A 19,601-nucleotide genomic window follows, 5' to 3' on the forward strand; every position below is an offset into this window, starting at 1 on the left:
TCGGTCATTTTAAGTAGCAGCCTTAGGTTTTGTTTTTTTAAATTTACATTGTTGTAGTTATGGTGCATTCCAAGTTCTTTTTATTTGACATTGCATCAGTTCATATAAGTCCTCCCTTGCTTCTCCGACTTTATATTTGTTATTTCTTACTGCACAGTAATATTTTATTCTCATTATCTTTTGTTGAACCATTTTCAAGTCATTGCATATCTATTTGTTTCTTTGTTGCCAAAAAATACTGCTATAATTTGGTTAAAATGGAATGTTTCTTTCTCCTTTTGACCTCTTTGGAGGAGGACTGTGCCTATCAATGGAATCTCTAGGTTAAATAATTGAACATTTTTGACACTTTTTAAAAGAGAATTCCAAATTGTTTTCTAGAAACTTTGGCCCCATCAAACAGTGTGTGCATCTTTTCATAAATTTCCATCATTGTATATTTCTACTTGTTATTTTGTTGTCTTGTCATATATGAGGTAAAATTTCCTGATTATTTTGATTATTTGGATATGGAATAATCTTTCATATGGTTTTTAATGTTTGTAATTGTTCCTTTTAAAAAACTCTTTGTTCATGTCCTTTGACTGTTGATCCATTGAGGAATGAGTGTATTCCAAATAATGGTGGGTAGGGTGAAGAGTAATAATATAATTACAATAAGTACTTGAACTTAGATACTTAGTGAATGATAAATACTTATTAAGCACCTATGTGCCAGGCACTGTGCTAAGCCAAGAGATCTAAAAAAGAAGCAAAATACAATTCCTGATCTCAAGGATCTTACAGTTTAATTGGTGAACCAGAACTTAAATAAATATTTAAGCTATGAACAGGCTAAATAGGAAATGATTAAAAAAAGAGAATTATATTAAAATTAAGAGGGGTTGGGAAAAAGGTTTCCTATATAAGGTTTAAAGGAAGCCAGGGAAGGCAGTAGATGAAGATGTGGTTTTAAAATAAACCGCGAACATTCTAGGCATAGAGAACTGCCAGAGAATGTGACTGTACTTTTGACCTTTAGCTATAATAAAACATATGCAACGATTAAATCTTGTGAGAATACTAGATATATTTTGACATTTTAAAAGGGTCCCTCGAAAAGCTTGGGAACCACTGCTGAAAACTGTTGTGGTCATTCTTTAATTCTCCCTTGCAGCTGGATTTTGGAGTCGGAGGATCTAGGTTTGTATACAAATGTTTCCACTTTTAAATTATCTATGAGATTGGACTAAGATGAACTCTTTGGGCATTTCCTATACAGAGCTTTGATTTTTCTATCTTAAATGTTAGATGCTTGTCAGAGATACTTGATTAAAAATTTTTTTTTCCTGATATCACCCTGAATCCCTTTGTCCTAGTGGCAGAGATTTTTTTTTTCTGGGAGAGAGTTTGTGTTTCAGATAATTAAAATTATCTGTTTCACCTTTTGTGATTATCTCTATAATTATGTGGTCCCTAAATTTACAAAAGATACCTAATTTCATTCTCTTTTTAATTTTTTGTGATGTGACCATAAATATTCAGAACAATATCCATTCTTTCTGTCAAATCGTTTTCCAGTTTTCCTAGCAGTTTTTGTCAAGTAGGAGGTTCTTGCCTTTCAATAATTTATCATGTTTATCAAATTCTGGTTCATCGAGTACATTTGTTTCAGATTCATTTTTATCTAGAATGTTATATACTGTTTTTATTTTTTTAATTTTTAGGCAGTACTAAATAATTTTGATGATGACTATTTCATAACTGAATTTGCAATCTGGAAATGTTATTTCCCTTTTAGTTTTATTTTTTTTTTCCTCCTTGAAAGTCTAAAACTTCTGTTTCTCCAAATGAATTATCATTATTTTGTTTTAACTCCGTAAAATATGCCCTTGTTGTTTGGCCTTGACATATCCTTAAATATGTTCATTAAATATGGTGACAGTATTTTTTTTATGTTGTGGTGCCCCATTTATGAATCATGATTGTCTCTCCAGTTTTTGTTTGTTTCCTTGAAAAATGTTTTAATGCCGTCTATTTATTATAGTTATTGAGTATCTCTTGGTCAATTGATTTGCAAATTTTATTATTTTATGCTTATTTGGAATGGGATTTTCCTTTCTATTAACCTTTGATTTCATTACTCTTATACCAAAATGTTGGTTTTTCTGTGTTTGCTTTGTATTATATTACTTTGCTGTAGTCGTTCTCTCATTTAATTTATTTGCTGACTCTGGGATTTCCTAAATAAGCTATCCTGTTGTCAACAAATTAGAATAAGTTTTGGTCTCCTCTTTACCTTAATTTATGTGTTTAATTTATTTCTTGCCTTATTACCATGAGGAGAATGTCTAAAACTATGATGCTCAAAAATGGGGAAGAATTCATTCTTGTTTTCTTTATTTTTTATCAGGAAGCTTTCTATTGTTGTTTCCTTATACCATAAATCACAAAACTTTTCGTGTTAGCATATTAAAAATGCTCTTCTATAATCCGTTTTGTAAAAATTTTTAATTATTAATGAATGTGATTTTTTTATATTCACTGATTTAATCATATATTTTGATATATTTGTTTTTATAAAGTTCTAAGAGTTATACTAATTCTTTCACTGATCTGAACTATCCCTATATTCCTGATATTAAATACAAATTTGACATAGTGAGTAATTTTAGATGTGTTGCTGTAGACTTTTTATTTCAGATTTTATTTAAAATTTTTGTATCATTATTAGTGTGAACCAGAGTCCCTTCCAGAACAAAAATTCTTTGAGGAAAGGTTATGTTGTTCAGTTATTAATATTAATGAATGACATTGAAAGATTTTAAAAGTGAAGAAGAACCATAAATTAAAAGGTTTTTTTTTCCTGCTGATCTGTAATAATCTGTCCATGTTGAGCAGTATATTTGATATTGGAATTCACTGCTTTCTTGTCAGTCTTAACAAAGAACTTTATGGAATTACCAGTCTTTGTTTACAGTGAATTAATTGGAGTAGGTCATATCTTTTTGCAAATATATGCTTGTTGAAGGTAGAGAAAAAATAAGACTATATTTACATTACCCTTTTTCTTGTGTGGGAATATGTAAAGTTTTGGTTTTTATTTATAAGGATGTATTAATTCCAACATAAGTTTCCTTTGGAATGGTAGGGCTTGCTTGACTTCTCCATTAAAATTTCTTCATAATTTTAATTATATTGTTTTAAAAATATCAACTTTTAATGCTTTGAGACTGATTTTTCATTCTTTTTCTCTCCCCTTTTTCTCTCTCCTTCCCCCAACCCCCCATCCCCTTCCCAGAATTTTAGTGAATGGTTACACAAATTTGAAAAGAAGGCAAATGAATATGTAATCGAAGCTTCCATTTCAGAAGATGTCAAGGTTAGTTTGATTCAACAAGTGTTTTTTAAGTATTCTTTTCAGAAAACATGTTTCAAACGTCTGTGACAAAATGCTGTTAAGTCTTAGGTTTACAGAGATAAAAACTTCTGCCCTCAAGTTTATGTTCTAGAGGGAGAGAAGAAGTATCAGGAAGTATTCATATAAATGGCTTTGCTTTTGACAAAAGCTATATGACTTCTTGGAGGAAAAGGTGAAGAGATTTAATGCTAAAAATGGATTATCGAATTCAGGAAATAATTTTGTTTAGTAGGTTAGAGAAACCTAAAATTAGTGAGTATGTGGAAAGGTAGAAGAGAGTAAGATTGGAGGGAACTTCATATATATTAGGCTGTTGTGTTTTTTTTCCTATGTACATTAGGGAGCTGTGGAAATTTTTTGGGAAAGGGACTAGGACTGTATTTAAGGACTGTTCATGTGACTGTTGTGTGGAAAAGGTAGAGTCTAAAATTGCTAAAACCCATTTGGAGAAGGCTATTGCAGTAGTACAGATGAGGTATCATAATAATAGTGACTATATTAGGAGGCAGATTTAAGATATATTATGAAAGAGTAGTTGACAAAATTTGGCATCCAGTTAGAATGGGAGAATTGGGGGGTTGAGGTAGTATTGGAAAAATTTTGTGTACATTATAGGAATCTATTTTAGTTATAAGTAACTTATAAATACCTATGCTCTGAGCTGCTGAAAGGTAAAAAATATCATGAGTAGTTCTCTTTTACTGTCATTTCCCTACTTTTCGAGTAAACTAATAAAATGAGATGATGGGACTGTGAAAATTTTACTATGCTTGCTGTCTTCAGTTTGATTTTGTATATTATCTATTTGGTGAAGAATCCTTTTGCTTAGTGACTAACATGGTTTTGAAATTTAATTAGTATAAATTATTTACTACTATATAATCTCATTTCTAACACATCTTTGGTTTTACTTTTTATTTAGAGAACCAAATATGCAGTGGAAACAATTTCTAGAGCATGCTACCAATGATTACTTGCATGAGAAGGTGTTGTTAAAATATTATTCAGGCTATTTAAGACCCAAAATAGTGGTGGACTTAAAATGCTGTTCTTAAATGAGGTCACATACCTAAATTGAAGAAAGATAGGTAATCTCTCCAATCTCCCCAAGGTAATAAAAGAATTAATAGAAAGGTCAGGTGTAGTTGGCACATTCCTATAATCCCTGCTTCTAGGAACACTGAGGCTGGTGAATTACTTGAGCTTGGAAATATGTCTGGCAGTGGGTAGGCTAAATGGAATGATTGCATTAAAACTGGCACCAGTATGATTAGACCCTGGGTGTGAGGAGCCATCAACTGGTCCTGTTTGGAAACTGATTAGGTCAAAGCTGTCCTGCTGATTAGTAATGAAATTAGGCCAGGAGTGACCAGTGCATTTCCAACCTTGGTGAGTAAAGGCAGATGGGTCACCAGCATATTAGGTAGATTCTACTATAGAATCTTAAAATCTCTTAGCATTCCCTATTTTCTTCAAAACCTTGGTTAGGAATCAACATTTTCATGAAAATTTTTCCTGATTTCTACTAATATATCAGTCTCAAGCAGCATGCTCCTTACCCTATTTAAATTCATCTTCCACAGAAAGTGATTTTTATTTTCCTAAAGCATAGGTTTAATGATATCATTCTTCTGCTCAGTAAATTGTAAGTTACTCCTAGCTAGGATCATATTTGAATTTTGTTATCTTCCATGTAATAGTGTCCCCTGTTTGGCATTTTCTTTCCAGTCTCTTAAAAAAAAACCAAACCCAAACTTTTTTCTTTTATATTATGAACTTGACAGACAGCAACAAATAGGAATGTGTATGTAATATATAACTGTACACATATCATCTGTATACAGAGAACAGGATGAGAAGAGATTGTGAAATTGTATATCTTAATACAGCACGATTTGTAAAAAATATATTTTACATTTAACATGGCAGTGGCAGTTGTCCTGGTTTTCTGCCTCTGAACTTTGCTTCTATTCTCTACGGTATATTTTTAAATTGTTTCATTGATACTTCTACTTATCCTTGTTACAATATACTTATATGTAAGTATCAATGTCCTATATATCTTGAGTATAAAACCATTATCAGAGAATTTTCCTACAGAAATTCCTTCCTACCCTTTCCCCCTTACTCCCAGTAAGCTATTTCTAATCTAATTCTAACTGCGTTGATTTTGTTTGTTCAGAAACTTTTTTCTGTTTTAAGTAGTCTTAAATTATCCATTTATCATTAATTATTCTTCTCCTTACCCTATCTTTCTTTTGGGTCAAGAACTCTTCCAATGTATTCCCTTCTTTGTTTATAATTTGTTTATAATATAATCTTTTATATCAAACATGTATTCCTTTGAAGCTTATTTGTGGGATAAAAGAATTATTGACTACTATGTTGCCGTGCTCATTTGTTTTGGGATCTTGGGTACCTAATCTCTTATGTTAATTAACTTGATAAACTTAAAACTCAATATTTTAGTCATTATTATTAAATTATTTTAATTACTCTGTTATAGTAGTATTTGAGATTTGGTTCTAATAAGATTCCCTTTTTAACGTTTATTTCATAATTTTCTTTTAAATTCTTAATCTTTTTTCTCTAGATAAATTATTGTTAGTTTGTCTAGTTGTATAAAGAAAATTTTTTGGTATTTTGGTTTGGCATGAATTGCTATATTAGTTCAGGGTTGTATTGTAACTTTTATTATGGCCATTCTTATGGCCCAAACTTGATCAATTATTGTCTTAAGTTTTTATTTAGTGTTTTATTTTTTCCCCAGTTACATATAAAAACAGTCCTTAACATTCATTTTTAAAATTACAAATTCTCTCCCTTCCTCCTTTCCCTAACCCTCCCTCATTGAGAAGGTAAGCAATTCAATATTAGTTATACATGTACAATCCTGCAGAATTTCCATAATAGTCATGTTGTGAAAGAAACTATAGACTCCCTCTCTCCTCTTCATCCCCCACCTCCCCATCCCCCTGTCAAAAAAAAAAACACCCTTCAAAAATAAAATTAAAAAGTATGTTTCATCCTTGTATTCAGAAAATCACAGTTATTTCTCTGGGAATGGGTAGCAATTTTCATCATAAATCCTTCAGAGTTGTCTTGGGTTTTTGCATTGCAGAGAATAACTAAATCATTCACAGCTGATCATCTTACAATATTGCAGTTACTTGGTTCACAGTATATTTCACTTTACATCAGCTCATGTCTTTCCAAGTTTTTCTGAAAGCATCTTGTAGCACAGCACAGTAGTATTCCATCACAACCCCAATTGATGGGTATCCTCTCAATTTTGAATTGTCACCAAAAAAAGAGATGCTATACATATTTTTGAATATATGAGTTTATTTTCTTCTTTGTTTTTTTATCTCTTCGTGGATTCAGACGTAGTAGTATTATTGCTAAGTCAGTATGCATGGTTTCATAAGCCCTTTGGGCATAGTTCTAAATTACTCTAAAGAATGGATGAATAAATTCACAATTCATAATGCCTCATTTTTCTTGAGTCTCTTCAACATTTGTCATTTGACTTTTTTATCTAATTAGCTAATCTAATAGTTATGAGGTAGTACCTTAGAATTATTTTAATTTACATCTTGCTAGTCCATGATGAATTACAATATTTTTTCATATGACTATTATTTCATCTGAAAACTGTTCATATCTTTTTATCTTTTATCATTTGGGGAATAAATTTTACTCATTTCTCTATGTGTTTGAGAAATAAGACTTTTACATGCATAATTACTGTATCTTTGATTATGTCTCCCCTTATCTCTGAAAAGTATTTTGTAGTTGAATTTATTTGACTCCTGTCTGTCCGAACTAAACTCTAGATATTTTGCATATTTTGTAATTCTTTTAAAAGGAATTTGATTTTCTCTTTTCTTCCTGTTTTGGTTTGTTGGTTATTATACAGAATGATTGATGACTTAAATGGATTTTTTTCTGATATTTTTGCTAAAGTTATTAAATGTTTCATTTAAGATTTTTGGATCTCTGAATTCTCTAAATAAACTATAATATTATCTGTAAAAAAGTTACACCACTATCACCACTATTTGTTTTAGAAATGTTCTATTTTTCTTGATTTAGGTATAGATTTTATTTGACTCAAAGGAGACGTTTGGTAGAATATCTTTTCCTGTTTTTGCAAGCTGTGTGATATTAGAATTAATCAATCTTTGATATTTGATAAAATTAATTTACAAATTCTGAGTTTGTTTTTATTTGAGAATTCCTTTATGACGTATTCAATTTCTTTTTGAGATTATTTAGATGTTCTTTCTTTTATTAATTTGACATTTTAAATTTTCTTTTTTGCTTTTTTGCAAGGCTTTGCAAGGGTTACGTGATTGCCCAAGGTCACACAGCTAGGTAATTATTAAGTATCTGAGGTCGGATTTGAACTCAAGGGCTGGTGCTGTATCCACTGGACTAGTTAGCTGGCCCCAGCTATTCTGTTTTGTTGGATTAAAAGTTTCCAATAGTTCCCTTTATTTAATATGTTGTGATTTCTATTTCATGTTTATTTTGGCAAACTTGGCTTTCTTATCTTTTTTTTTAAATATAATAGCCACCTGTTTGTAAGATTTTCCCCCTTTAAAATTAAATTACTAATCTCATTGATGAAGTTAATTGCAGTTGATGAAATTAAATGATGTTAAAACTCTTGAGTTTTGTAATATAGTTGTATTTATCTCGGAGTTATGTGTGTGTGTGTGTGTGTGTGTGTGTGTGTGTGTATGTGTGTTTTAATTGCATGACAGATTTATTGAGCTATTTTTTTGTTGATGAGAATGTTTGGAAATAAAAATGTTTCCCCAAGAACTACTTCCTCTGCATCTCAAAAGTTTTAAATATATTCTCATAGAGAATATATTTAAATATATTCGTCATTTTCTTTGATTAAGCTAATCTTTTTTTAAATCTATAAATTTCCCCCTACTTACATATAATAATAAATTTTAGCATTCATTTTTAAAACTTTTGAATTTCAAATTCTCTCCCTTCTTATCACCCCACCAACCTTCATTAAGAAAGCAAGTAATTTGATATGGGTTAAAAATGTGTAGTCAAGCAAAACATTTCCATAATGGTCATGTTGTAAAAGAAAACGTAGACCACCCCCTTCCCACCAAAAAAAGAAAGCTCAAAAAAACTGTCCTCTTACAATAAGTATTTTGATGAAGTTATTCTTTATCTGATTTTGTTTGCCTCACCAATTCTTTAGGAGTAAATTAAACTTGAATGGTTTAAATTCCCTTTTTTGATTCTAATTTTTAGTATTTTATGATTGGTAAAGGTTATTAGTTGTTATAAATTTATTTCTATGTTTTTTACCCTAACTAATGGTTATTTTCCATAATGATGTGCTCATCTGTGACATATGTACTCTTTTATGATTCAGTAATTAATGGAGATCTTTTCATATCTGATAACTGCCCCCATCATTATCTTTTAAATACTTTTTCTTTTCCTTTCTGCTCCCTCATCCTTTTTTATAGAGAAAGAGTGTGGAGAAAAATCACCATGAATGTGATCAGTACAAATAATGTATAATTGATGCTTGTTTGTATAAAGAAACCTAACCAACTTTTCTAGGCAATTGGTGCATCATGTAAAGTGCCAGTTTCGGATTCAGGAAGATTTATCCCCGAGTTCACACATCTGGTATCAGACATTTAATGTGTGACACTAGTCACTTACCCTGTTTGTCTCAGTTTCCTCAGTTGCAAAACGAATTGGAAAAGGAAATGGCAAAACACTCTAGTATCTTTGCCAAGAAGAGTCAGGTACAACTGAACTACTCAGCATTCACATATGCAATCAGACCCTGATTTCAGGCCCTGCACTTTTATCCACTGCAACACCTAGTGTGACCCTTGGCTCCCTTTACTCATATTTAAAAGCTTAGTTTCCAGATCAGGATTTTGGTGGGGCTAGGTTCAGATCATTTGGGTGCCCACCTATGTTCTTTAGCTGGATTGTCTCTTACCAGGGCTCATAGTGATTGTAGGCCTACATAGCTGACCCTGGATAACCTTTAAGAGTTGGTTTTCTCCCCTACTTCTGTTCTGCCTAGTCAAGGCAAGGCCTTTCCTGGCTTCAGACTCTAATTTCTGAAGCTTGGGATGCTTTCCAAACTTCTGGTACCCATCAGAGAGCCCACTCATTCCCATTTATTGGCATTAGGCTAATTTGTCTGTTGTAAACTCTTTCCTAGTGTTGGTGGGCTTCAAGTCTCTGTAATGATACTAGTACTGGTTTCTCTGGTGTGAATCCTTTCTAGCACCTTCAGACTTCTAGCTGTTTTTTGATCAATATTTATTTTTCCATTTACATATTATGAAAGCTTTTTAGTATTCACCCGCTGTCATATTTATAAGTTAAACATTTTTTTTATTATCCTCTCTTCACTTCCATGGTAGCCAACTGTATTGTAAAAGTTGTAGTTGTACATTTATGTTTATTAGTCATTTTGTGTATGAGGAATTAGGGCTAAGGGGAAAGAAAGAAAACCATGGGATAGGAAGGAGAAATATAAGAGAAGTTTTAAAAAAGTGAACATAGTATCCATTCAGATTCTTGTTTTTGTTTTTTTTCTCTGAATGTGGATGGCATTGTCCTGGATCTTTGAATTGCTGAGAGGAATTATATCAACTGATCAACTTATAGTATTATTGTTAATATGTAAAATATTCTCTTGGTTCTGCTCCCTTCCTTCAGTATCAGTTCATATAATTCTTTCCATGCTTCTATAAAGTCTGACCATACATGGTTTCTTATAGAACAGTAGTACTCCATAAAATATACCATAACTTGTTCAGTCATTCCCCAATTGATGGACATCCTCTCAATTTCTAATTGTTTGCTACTACAAAAAGAACTTAAATATTCTTGAACATATGACACTCTTCCAATTTTTTAAAAAATTTCTTTTGGCTATTGACCTAGCATTGGTATTATTGGGTCAAAGGGTAAGATCAGTTTTATTACTCTTTGGGCATAGTTCCATATTACTCTCCAGAATGGTTTGATTACTTCAAAGTACCACCAATAGTGCATTAATGTTCCAATTTTCCCACAACCTCTCCAACATGGAATATTTTCCCTTTTTGTCATCTTAGCCAACGTGATAAGTGTGAGGTAGTACCTCAAAGTTATTTTAATTTGAATTTCTTTAATTGATAATGATTTGGAGCATTTTTTCACATGATTATATATAGCTTTAATGTATTCATTTGAAAACTGCCTGTTCATGACCTTTGACCATTTATCAATTGGGAAATGACTTGTAACCTTATAAATTTGATTCAACTCTCTATATGTTTTAGGAATCAGAACTTTATCAGATCCACTAGCTATGAAAATCATTTCCCAGCTTGCTATTTTCCTTCTAATCTTGGCTAAATTTTTTCTTTTTCATTCACAATGCTTAGTGTAGTGCCTGGAACCTAGTATGCAGTTAAAAAATGTGTTTTGAGTGCTGTAATTTTCTATATAATAATTTATTTTTATGTTGTTTCATTTATAAATGTAAGTTCCTTGAAGGTAGGGACTGTTACTTTTTCCCCCACTAGAACCAAATATAGTACCTGGTATAGTAAGTGCTTAAATGTGGACTTAACTGTGATTTACAACTTAAATGATTAACAAAAATATATAGATAAGTATTCAACAGGAATTCAATTTTTAAATTTGTATCAGAGGAAGGAATACTCATCCTGATCAAATTATGACCTTTTCTGTTATATCATCTCTTTTTTTTTTTTTAACTGGGTAGGAGGCAATATTTGTTAGGGACATGATGGGAGTAGTTTCATGTAGAATAGATTTTATTTGTTTTGACATTTGTCTATGTGCTTAGATGATGTTTTAATATGTTAGATGAAATGGATGGAATTTCTATGGATAATTATTTCCATGAAAGTGAAACCTTTGTAGACATGTGTTTGCTGTAGATACTTGTTCTCTCCATGCTGTTATCAGTGCTGTATTTGTTTTGGGGACTTTCCTAGGTGATCATCTGGAAGTCCATTTGGTGTGATTTGCAGTACTTTGGCTTCAAAGAATTTTAGAGAGCATATTTTACTTCTGTTTTAGCCATCTGTACTATCTTGCTTACTTTCTTTAGAAGTATTCAGTATATTTTAACTGTAAACTCTGCCTCTTAAAGACTGATTGACTTCCAGTATATTCTCGTTCTGCCTAGAAAAGACTACAGGGAATTATTAACATGTTAACAATATCTTTAAGAAAGCTTCAAAATTTCTTAAATAGAATTGTTCAACCTTTTCATTTAAAAATTAATTATGCTGTCTGTTGATTGAAACTTGGAAACTTAAAAATTTTAATAGCAGAAAAGTAAATTGGGGGGTATTGAACTTATTTATCCATTACCAAAGTTGAGTAGTCTAAGGACTGTTTTCTTAGAAAACAACCAAAAATTATTTATCTTGCCTCATAATAGTTATGATTGAATATTGCATATTGAGAACAAAATTATGGCATAAAATTTTTGTGTACAAATAAATGAGCATTGTTATTTTGTGATTTTTATTGTTATAGGAGCTGCAGCAAAAGTTGAAAGAAGCTGATGATATGCACATGATGTTGCAGCAAGAATGTGAAAAATACAAGTCTGTTCTTGCCGAAACAGTAGGAATTGTTTTTGATCCACATTACCATGTTTTCACATAACTTCTAATGTCTAGTAATATCTTAATATTTTTTCTTTAATATGTATATGTCAAAAAGCAGCTAAGCTTTTTTTTTCTTGTAGGAAGGAATTTTACAGAGGTTACAGCAAAGTGTGGAACAAGAAGAAAACAAATGGAAAATTAAAGTTGAAGAATCACAGAAAGCTGTTAGACAGGTATTTGCCAAGAAGGATGTATAATGCTAGGAAAGAATATTAATATATGAAGTGATTTGAAGTACTGTAAATTAATATGACTCAAAACCTATTTAGAGGAAAAAGTAAATCTTTAAAAAAAGTTAAATGACTATTTTCTCTTCTAAGGATTGAGTGGATTTCTGATTTCAATGATGGAAGCCCTTCTAATTATGTACAACCCAACTCCTACTCACCACTCAGCTTGTACACTCATTTTGTACACTGATTTTGACATTGAAAATAAGATATTTCTCTGTTATGGGAAAATTGGTAGCTAGTAATATTTACTACAAGGAATACAATTCTGATGGCCTGGTCACCTTGTTTGCTTGCTAAATGCACATTTGCCAAAAAAGACTATTTTCTGGAGAACTCACATGGGTCATGTGCTCATGTGGTGGTCAGAAAAAGGTGATATAAGATTTCTCTTAAAAACTTTGGAATTGTTTATGCAACATGGGAGACACTGACACAGGACTACCCAGCATGGTATGCCTTCATCAGAGAGGGTACTGTGCTCCATGAGCAAGGCAGAATTCAAATAGTGGGATGTGCTATAAAAAAAAGCTTTTTAAAATAAGTTTGTATTTATTGATCCTTTTCCTTTTTCTTTGCTTTCTTTAAAATGTAGACCTAGTAGTGGTATTGCTAGATCAGTAGATATATATGGTTTTATAACTTTTTTGGGTATGGTACCATATTCTCCAGAATGGTTAGATCAGTTCAGAATTCCTCCAGTTCATTAGTATACCTGTTTTTCCACATCCCCTCTGGCATTTTCATTTCTGATAGGTGTGAAGTGGTAGCTCAGAGTTGTTTTAATCTGTATTTTTATAATGAATAATGATTTAGAAATAGTTTATAAATTTTTAAATTTTACATGTATGATTAAGAGTGTTTTAATCATAATCTTGGTCAGCTTGAGAAATATGAGTTCCTAACTTTAATTTAAACTTCATTTTAATACTCATTTTGACTCATTGACAGTTGAGTCAAAACTCATTGTAAGCAATTTGCTATGTTGAATTGGCTCTAAACTGTATTGTGTTAATAACTGCACAGATATTGGTTTACTGGGGTATTTACATCAATATGACTTTTGATCTCTTTGAAACTACAGATACATTCTTCATTATGTTCTTTGGAACAGGAGGTAGAGAGATTAAGAGGAGAAAATAAGGAACTCGAAACTGTACGTACAGTTAAGTAAAATCAATTATTATCATTATTTGATACACTTGAGCCTCTTATGCTGTTAACTGTAATAAGAATTGAAATTAAAAATTTTTGTTTTAACTGTTGAATGATGATTTGCTGAGTAGATTTTGAGATGGTAGTTTTATATTCAAGAGCAATGTTATGAAATTTTTGTTGTTTTTGTAGGGAATCAGCAAAAATAGAATCTTCAAAACTTTGTATTTTTAACCAATTTTTTCCCTCCATCTCTAGCTGAGAAGAGAGAGAGAACATTTGGAAAGTGAACTAGAGAAGGCAGAAATAGAACGGTCAACTTATGTTTCGGAAGTTAGAGAGGTAAATATGATTTGTCCCAACTTTGTTGCCCATTTGAATTTAATTTTCTGAGAAATGATAAAATAATTCAGTATAAGATTTGGGAAGTTCATGACTAAGGTTCTGTCTAGGTGGATATCCTAATTATCTTAGCAGAAGAAAAATGGAACATCATAAGGAGATCAATCTTAAACTCTAAACTTCATTTCAGCTGAAAGATCTGTTGACTGAATTGCAGAAAAAACTTGATGATTCATATTCTGAAGCAGTAAGACAGAACGAAGAGCTAGATTTGGTAAGAAGTTTCTTCTCCACTGGGTATAAAATAGGCTCTCAAAATACTTGTTCTGGTATGTGGAGAAAACCACCCAAACTTTTTCTTTCTGCTAACATCTTTAGCTTGGCCTTTTTTTCCCCTAAATTATGATAATTTTTGTATTCTGGTGGTCTTTAAAATTATATTCTTTTCTTAGCTCCTAACAATGGCATGTTTGCTTCCAACTCTTTTCATATCTTTTTTTTATATTTTATAAAGTCTTAACTTTTCAGACTGTCATTTTTATGCACAAAAGTTATAAATATACAAATAAAGAATTGTTGAATTGCAAAGATTCATAGGATCATAGATTTTGAGATAAAAGGGACTTTCACTAAATCTTTTAGATACAGATAACTGAGAAAAATAAATATGGAGTTTTTGTTAGAATTTCAATTTGAAAAGAAAATGATGTATATTTTTAAGAAATGTGCTCCATTCTTGTAAAAACGATTAAAGCTGCTTAGTTTATTAGCATATTTTCCCCATAATATCTAGACCCATCTGGCAGGTAGGGCTGAGAAAAGCAAATTATAAATCTTGATACTATTAAGGTACCATTGAGACTACAAGCAGTGTATTTGTTGCTAAAATATATATAGTCTCAGTGGAATTAGTTATGCTTGGCCTTCTGTATCTTGAAAATCTTATACTGTGTTAGAGTCAAAAATCTGATTCTAAATGGACCCCAAATATATGATTTGGATTGTCCTAGTTTTTGTAATAGGCGCAGATGAAGCTGTCTTTTAATTCTATTTATTTTATTTTAAACAAGCATATTAAATTCTTCCTACCAGTTTTTATTTTTTGATTTCCCTAAAAAAAAATCAGCTTCTTTAAACAGAGGCTAGGCTTTCATTAGGATTCCTTCATTAAACACTGTTACCATGACAAAATTGGAACACTTGCTGTCTTCGTTCATGTGCTTCATGTGCATTGGTATTCCAAATCCCATTTTTCTAGTATTCCTATAAGAAGTGCTTATGTTATTTTCAGGAAATAGTGTATCACCACTGAGCTATGTTATGCCAGCAAACTGTTGTCTATTGCCTTCATCAAAGATGAAGGATTTGTTTGTACTATATATGCAGTCCAAATTTCCAAAGAATGTTACAGTGACTGCCTATTGCATGGGAGGTCATGCTACCAGACTATATAAGCAACTATTTTTACTTTAATTGTTCTCTAAATTTATATGTTCAGAAAATAATTTCTTCTGTTTTCAATAGAATCTTCCTTGAACTTCAAAACTTGTTGCATTTTATTTTTTCAATTATAATATGTATTTATGTTATGATAGGATATTTTTATCATATTTATATTGGTTCAAAGGTCACTTAGAGGAAGTAAATGAGTATTTACAAAAATATAGACTAGCCATATTAATAAAAGGAGAAAATAGTATCAGAAAAAGAAACTGAACAAGCTATAAATGAACTAACTCCCAATGAAAAATCTTTTAGGACCAATTATATTCACATGTAAATTCTACTAAAAATCAAAAGATAATTCCAGTACCACATAAATTGTTTACATTAATAAGAAGGCACTCCTCCAGTCTCTTCTTTTTTTTTACAATTTAATAAGTTATTATTAATTTAATATTTTTTATTTTTCCAATTACATGTAAAACCAATTTTTGACACTCATTTTAAAATTTTTGAGTTCTAAATTCTCTCCCCCCACTCCCTTATTGAGAAGACTTAATAATTTGATGCACATTATAAATGTTTAGTCTTGTATATTTGTATATCAGTCATGTAGAAGAAAATGCCTATGTGGCACGCCCATGCCCCCCCCCCCCACAATGACAACCACAAACAGAAAAACATGAAAAAGGAATAAAGTTTTAAAAAGTATGCTTTGATCTCCATTCAGACCCCTTCAGTTCTTTCTCTAGAAGCAGATAGTATTTTTTGTTATAAGTTCTCTAGGATTGTCTTATATCACAGTATTGCTGAGAATAGCTAAGTCATTCATGCTTGATCATCCTGCAGTATTGCTGTTAACTGTGTTCAGTGTTCTCCTGGTTCTGTTCACATCATTTTGCATGAACTTATGTAAATCACCTCAGGTTTTTTTGAAACCATCCTCCTCATTTCTTATAGCACAATAGTATTTCATCACAATCATATACCTCACCTTATACAGCTATTCGCCTATTGATGGGTCTCCTCCTCAATTTCCAGTTCTTTACCAAAACAAAAAGAACTGCTTACATATAGGTCCTCTCTATTTTTCATTTTTATCTCTTTGGGATACAAACTTAGAAGTGGTATTACTGAACAGAGAATATGCATGGTTTTATTGTTCTCCAGAATGGTTGAATCAGTTAACAAATCAGACAGTGCACTGGTGTCTCAGCTCCCTCCTCATCTTCTCCAACATTTGTCATTTCCCTTTTCTGTCATATTAGTCAATCTGTAGGGTTTGAGGTGTATAAGATTAAGAATAGTTCAGTATATAGAACTAAGAATAGTTCAGTATATAGAATCATATATAGAAATACATCACCAATTCAGGGTAAGCACTAACTCTATAATCAGTGGCTGGGGAATCCCAAGTGTTGGCTGGTGAATCCTGAATGGGAAAGTAGCCCCAGGCAAAGCATTCTTTCCATGGGTGAGATTCCAAAGAGGGGAGCTTAGCTGGGGATTTTTGTAGGGTCTCAGACAAAGAAGGCATTCTACCAGGGAACCGAAATATGGTTCAATTAATTGACATGAATTATTAAGGATGTGTTCTTAGGAATTTAGCATAAAACATCACTATCTGGAGCAAAACCTTCTTCTTTTGAAATAGGCTCTGAACAGATAGCTAGTCCCTCAGAGTTTAACATGGTCTAAGAATGGCTAGTTCTTGGAGTTCAAGAGCTAACACAGATGGTGAGGTTCATGTAAAGGACAAATTAGTTCATACGGTTCATGGGCCTTCATCCCTTAGATATCATCCCTTAGAAGGATATTAATTTATCTTTCAAGGTGGTATCTTAGAGTTGTTTTAACTTGGATTTTTCTAATCAATAGTAATTTAGAGCAATTTTTATGACTATAGCTTATTACTTCAGCTGAAAACTACATATATATATATATATATATATATATATATATATATATATATCCTTTGATCAATTGGGGAATGGACTTATATTCTTATAAACTCAACTCAGTTCCATATATATTTGAGAAATGAGACTTTATTAGAGAAATTTATTATGAATTTTTTTCACTGTTATGGCAGCTGTATATTTCCCTCTATCATATTTTCCCTGTTTATCCTACCCCTCCTTCTCCTTTTACCATCTACTATTAAAAGTGTTATGTTTCTGACTACTTATTGTCTTTCCAATCCACTCTCCCTTCTATCAACAATCCCCCATACACATACTTTTGCTTTCCCCTTCCCCACCTCTTATAGGATAAGATAGATTTCTGTATGTAGTAAGTATATATATCATTTCTTTTTTGAATCAATTCCAATGAGTGTTAAGTTCTCCCCATATATCCCCCATCTTCCCCTCCATTTTTAAAAGCTCATTGGAACTTATCCCCTTTCCCATTGCCATTCCTCTCTCTCACCCCCCCCCCCCCTTTTTGATATCATCCTGTCCTAGTCAACTCACACCCATGCCCTTTCTCTAGGTATACACTTTCTAATGGCCCTAATGATAAAGGTCTTAGGGATTACAAATAAATTTTCCTATATAGGAAAGTAAACAGTTTAGTTTAACCTTATGATTTCTCTTTCTTGTTCAACTCGCTATGCTGTTACTGAGTCTTGTATTTAAAAATAAAACTTTCTATTCAGCTCTCATCTTTTTTTATCAGGTATAATTGAAAATTCTCTGTTTCATTAAATGTCCATTTATTTCCCCCAAGGGGTTTCTATTCTGTTTTTCTGGCTAGGTTATTCCTGGTTGTATGCCTAGCATCTAGAATATCATAGTCCTTTGATGTAGGAACTGCTAAATATGCCATTCTGACTGTGGCTTCACAATATTTGAATTATTTCATTTTGACTGTCTGCAATGTTTTATCCTTTACCTGGCAGTTCTTGAATTTGGCTATAATATTTTGGGCCTTTTCATTTTGGGATCCCTTTTGGAATGTAATTGGTGCATTCTTTCAATTTTTATTTTACTTTCTGTTTCTAGAGTATCAGGGCAGTTTTCCTTGATAATTCTTGAAAGATGAGGTCTAGGCTCTTTTTTTGATCATGGTTTTTTTTAAAGAGTTGTTTCTTAAGTGAATTTTTTTTATCTCTTTTGCCAGAATTTGCCACTTGTGTTCTTTCATGAGTTCTTATCTTCAGTGGATTTTTGTGTCTCTTTTTACCATTTGGCTTGTTTTGTTTTTTAAGATGCTACTACAGTTTTGGGGGAATTTTTGTCTCCTCTTTTTCTTGTATCACTATCATTTCTTTTCTCAGTTTCTCTTCTACCTCTCCTATTTGGCTTTTAAAATTCTTTTTGAACTTTTCCCGGAAATCCTTTTGGGGCCTTAGCTCAAATCCTATTTTACATTAGAGGCTTTGGATGTAACCATTTTGACTTTGTTGACCTTCGGAGTTTGTGTTTTATCTTCCTGTCACCATAGTAACTTTATATGGTTAGATCCTTTTTTTTTATTTGTTTATTTTTTCAGTCTATTTCTCAACTTTTCATTCTTAAATTTTAATTTAATGTGAAGCTCTGTTCCTGGGATGGAGGGGTAACTGTCTCAAACTTCAGACCTTTTTTGCTGCTGTTCTTTGAGTTAGTTCTGGGGGTCTATAAGTCTTTGGTTCTTAGCAGGTGGTAAGAAAAGTGCATTTACTACTCTTCTGATCTATATTCTGGTCTGTAAATGGACCACAAGCACCCCTTTCCACCCTGGAACTGTGACTAGGGTTTGTGTTCCTGTGCAGCCTGCAATGTCTGGTGTACCAGTGCTTCTTGCTCTGTGACTAAAACCTGTTTAGGCAATGAAACAAAGCCTGCACTTGGAGCTAGTAAAGAGCCCCCTGTAAATTTTTTTTTTTTTTGATTAGCTGTTTGGCTACTTTGCCACTTTTGAACTGAGACCTTTGGAAGCCACTAAGGCTGATTGAGTTGCCCCAAAGGCTTGCTGGTCAACCTCCTTGGACTGTATTCCATTCTCACCTCAGTTCAATATACTTTTTTCTGCAGATTGTTTCACCTGTTATTGTGTAGGTTTTGCCACTCTAGAAGGATTATTTAAAGTTATTTGGAGGGAAATCTAGGATAACTCAAGTGAGACTCTGCCTTTTCTCTGCCATCTCAGTCCTATATTCATTTTAGCAAATTGTATAACATGAGGTCCATAGAATTGTAGTTTAAGTTTCTTTGGTTCTTGATAGTAACCTCCAATTTGTATAGTTTAAGAACACTTTTGATCTTTAAGTCAAATGACCTGATATGTAATCACTCTGTTTATTGCCTTTATACGTAACATAAACCAAACAGGTACCCCCCA

At 32.0% G+C, this 19,601-nt stretch overlaps 1 protein-coding gene across 13 annotated transcripts in view; it reads left to right on the forward strand.

The window, feature by feature from the left end:
* The window catches only part of KTN1 (kinectin 1), a 524,036-nt gene that overhangs the window by 115,465 nt on the left and 388,970 nt on the right, over positions 1 to 19,601 (forward strand). For 4 of the 13 annotated variants that reach the window (XM_074235874.1, XM_074235880.1, XM_074235876.1 and 1 more), the window contains 6 exons: positions 3,281 to 3,361; positions 11,972 to 12,061; positions 12,186 to 12,278; positions 13,420 to 13,491; positions 13,749 to 13,832; positions 14,023 to 14,106. In XM_074235874.1, the coding sequence (XP_074091975.1) occupies positions 3,281 to 3,361; positions 11,972 to 12,061; positions 12,186 to 12,278; positions 13,420 to 13,491; positions 13,749 to 13,832; positions 14,023 to 14,106 (504 nt within the window). Of the gene's footprint in view, positions 1 to 3,280; positions 3,363 to 11,971; positions 12,062 to 12,185; positions 12,279 to 13,419; positions 13,501 to 13,748; positions 13,833 to 14,022; positions 14,107 to 19,601 lie in introns of those variants that run through there. The other 9 variants (XM_074235878.1, XM_074235883.1, XM_074235881.1 and 6 more) reach the window with 4 other exon arrangements.

This window comes from Macrotis lagotis, chromosome 4, assembly GCF_037893015.1.
Source record: "Macrotis lagotis isolate mMagLag1 chromosome 4, bilby.v1.9.chrom.fasta, whole genome shotgun sequence".
In the NCBI taxonomy this organism is placed as follows: Eukaryota; Metazoa; Chordata; class Mammalia; order Peramelemorphia; family Peramelidae; genus Macrotis; species Macrotis lagotis.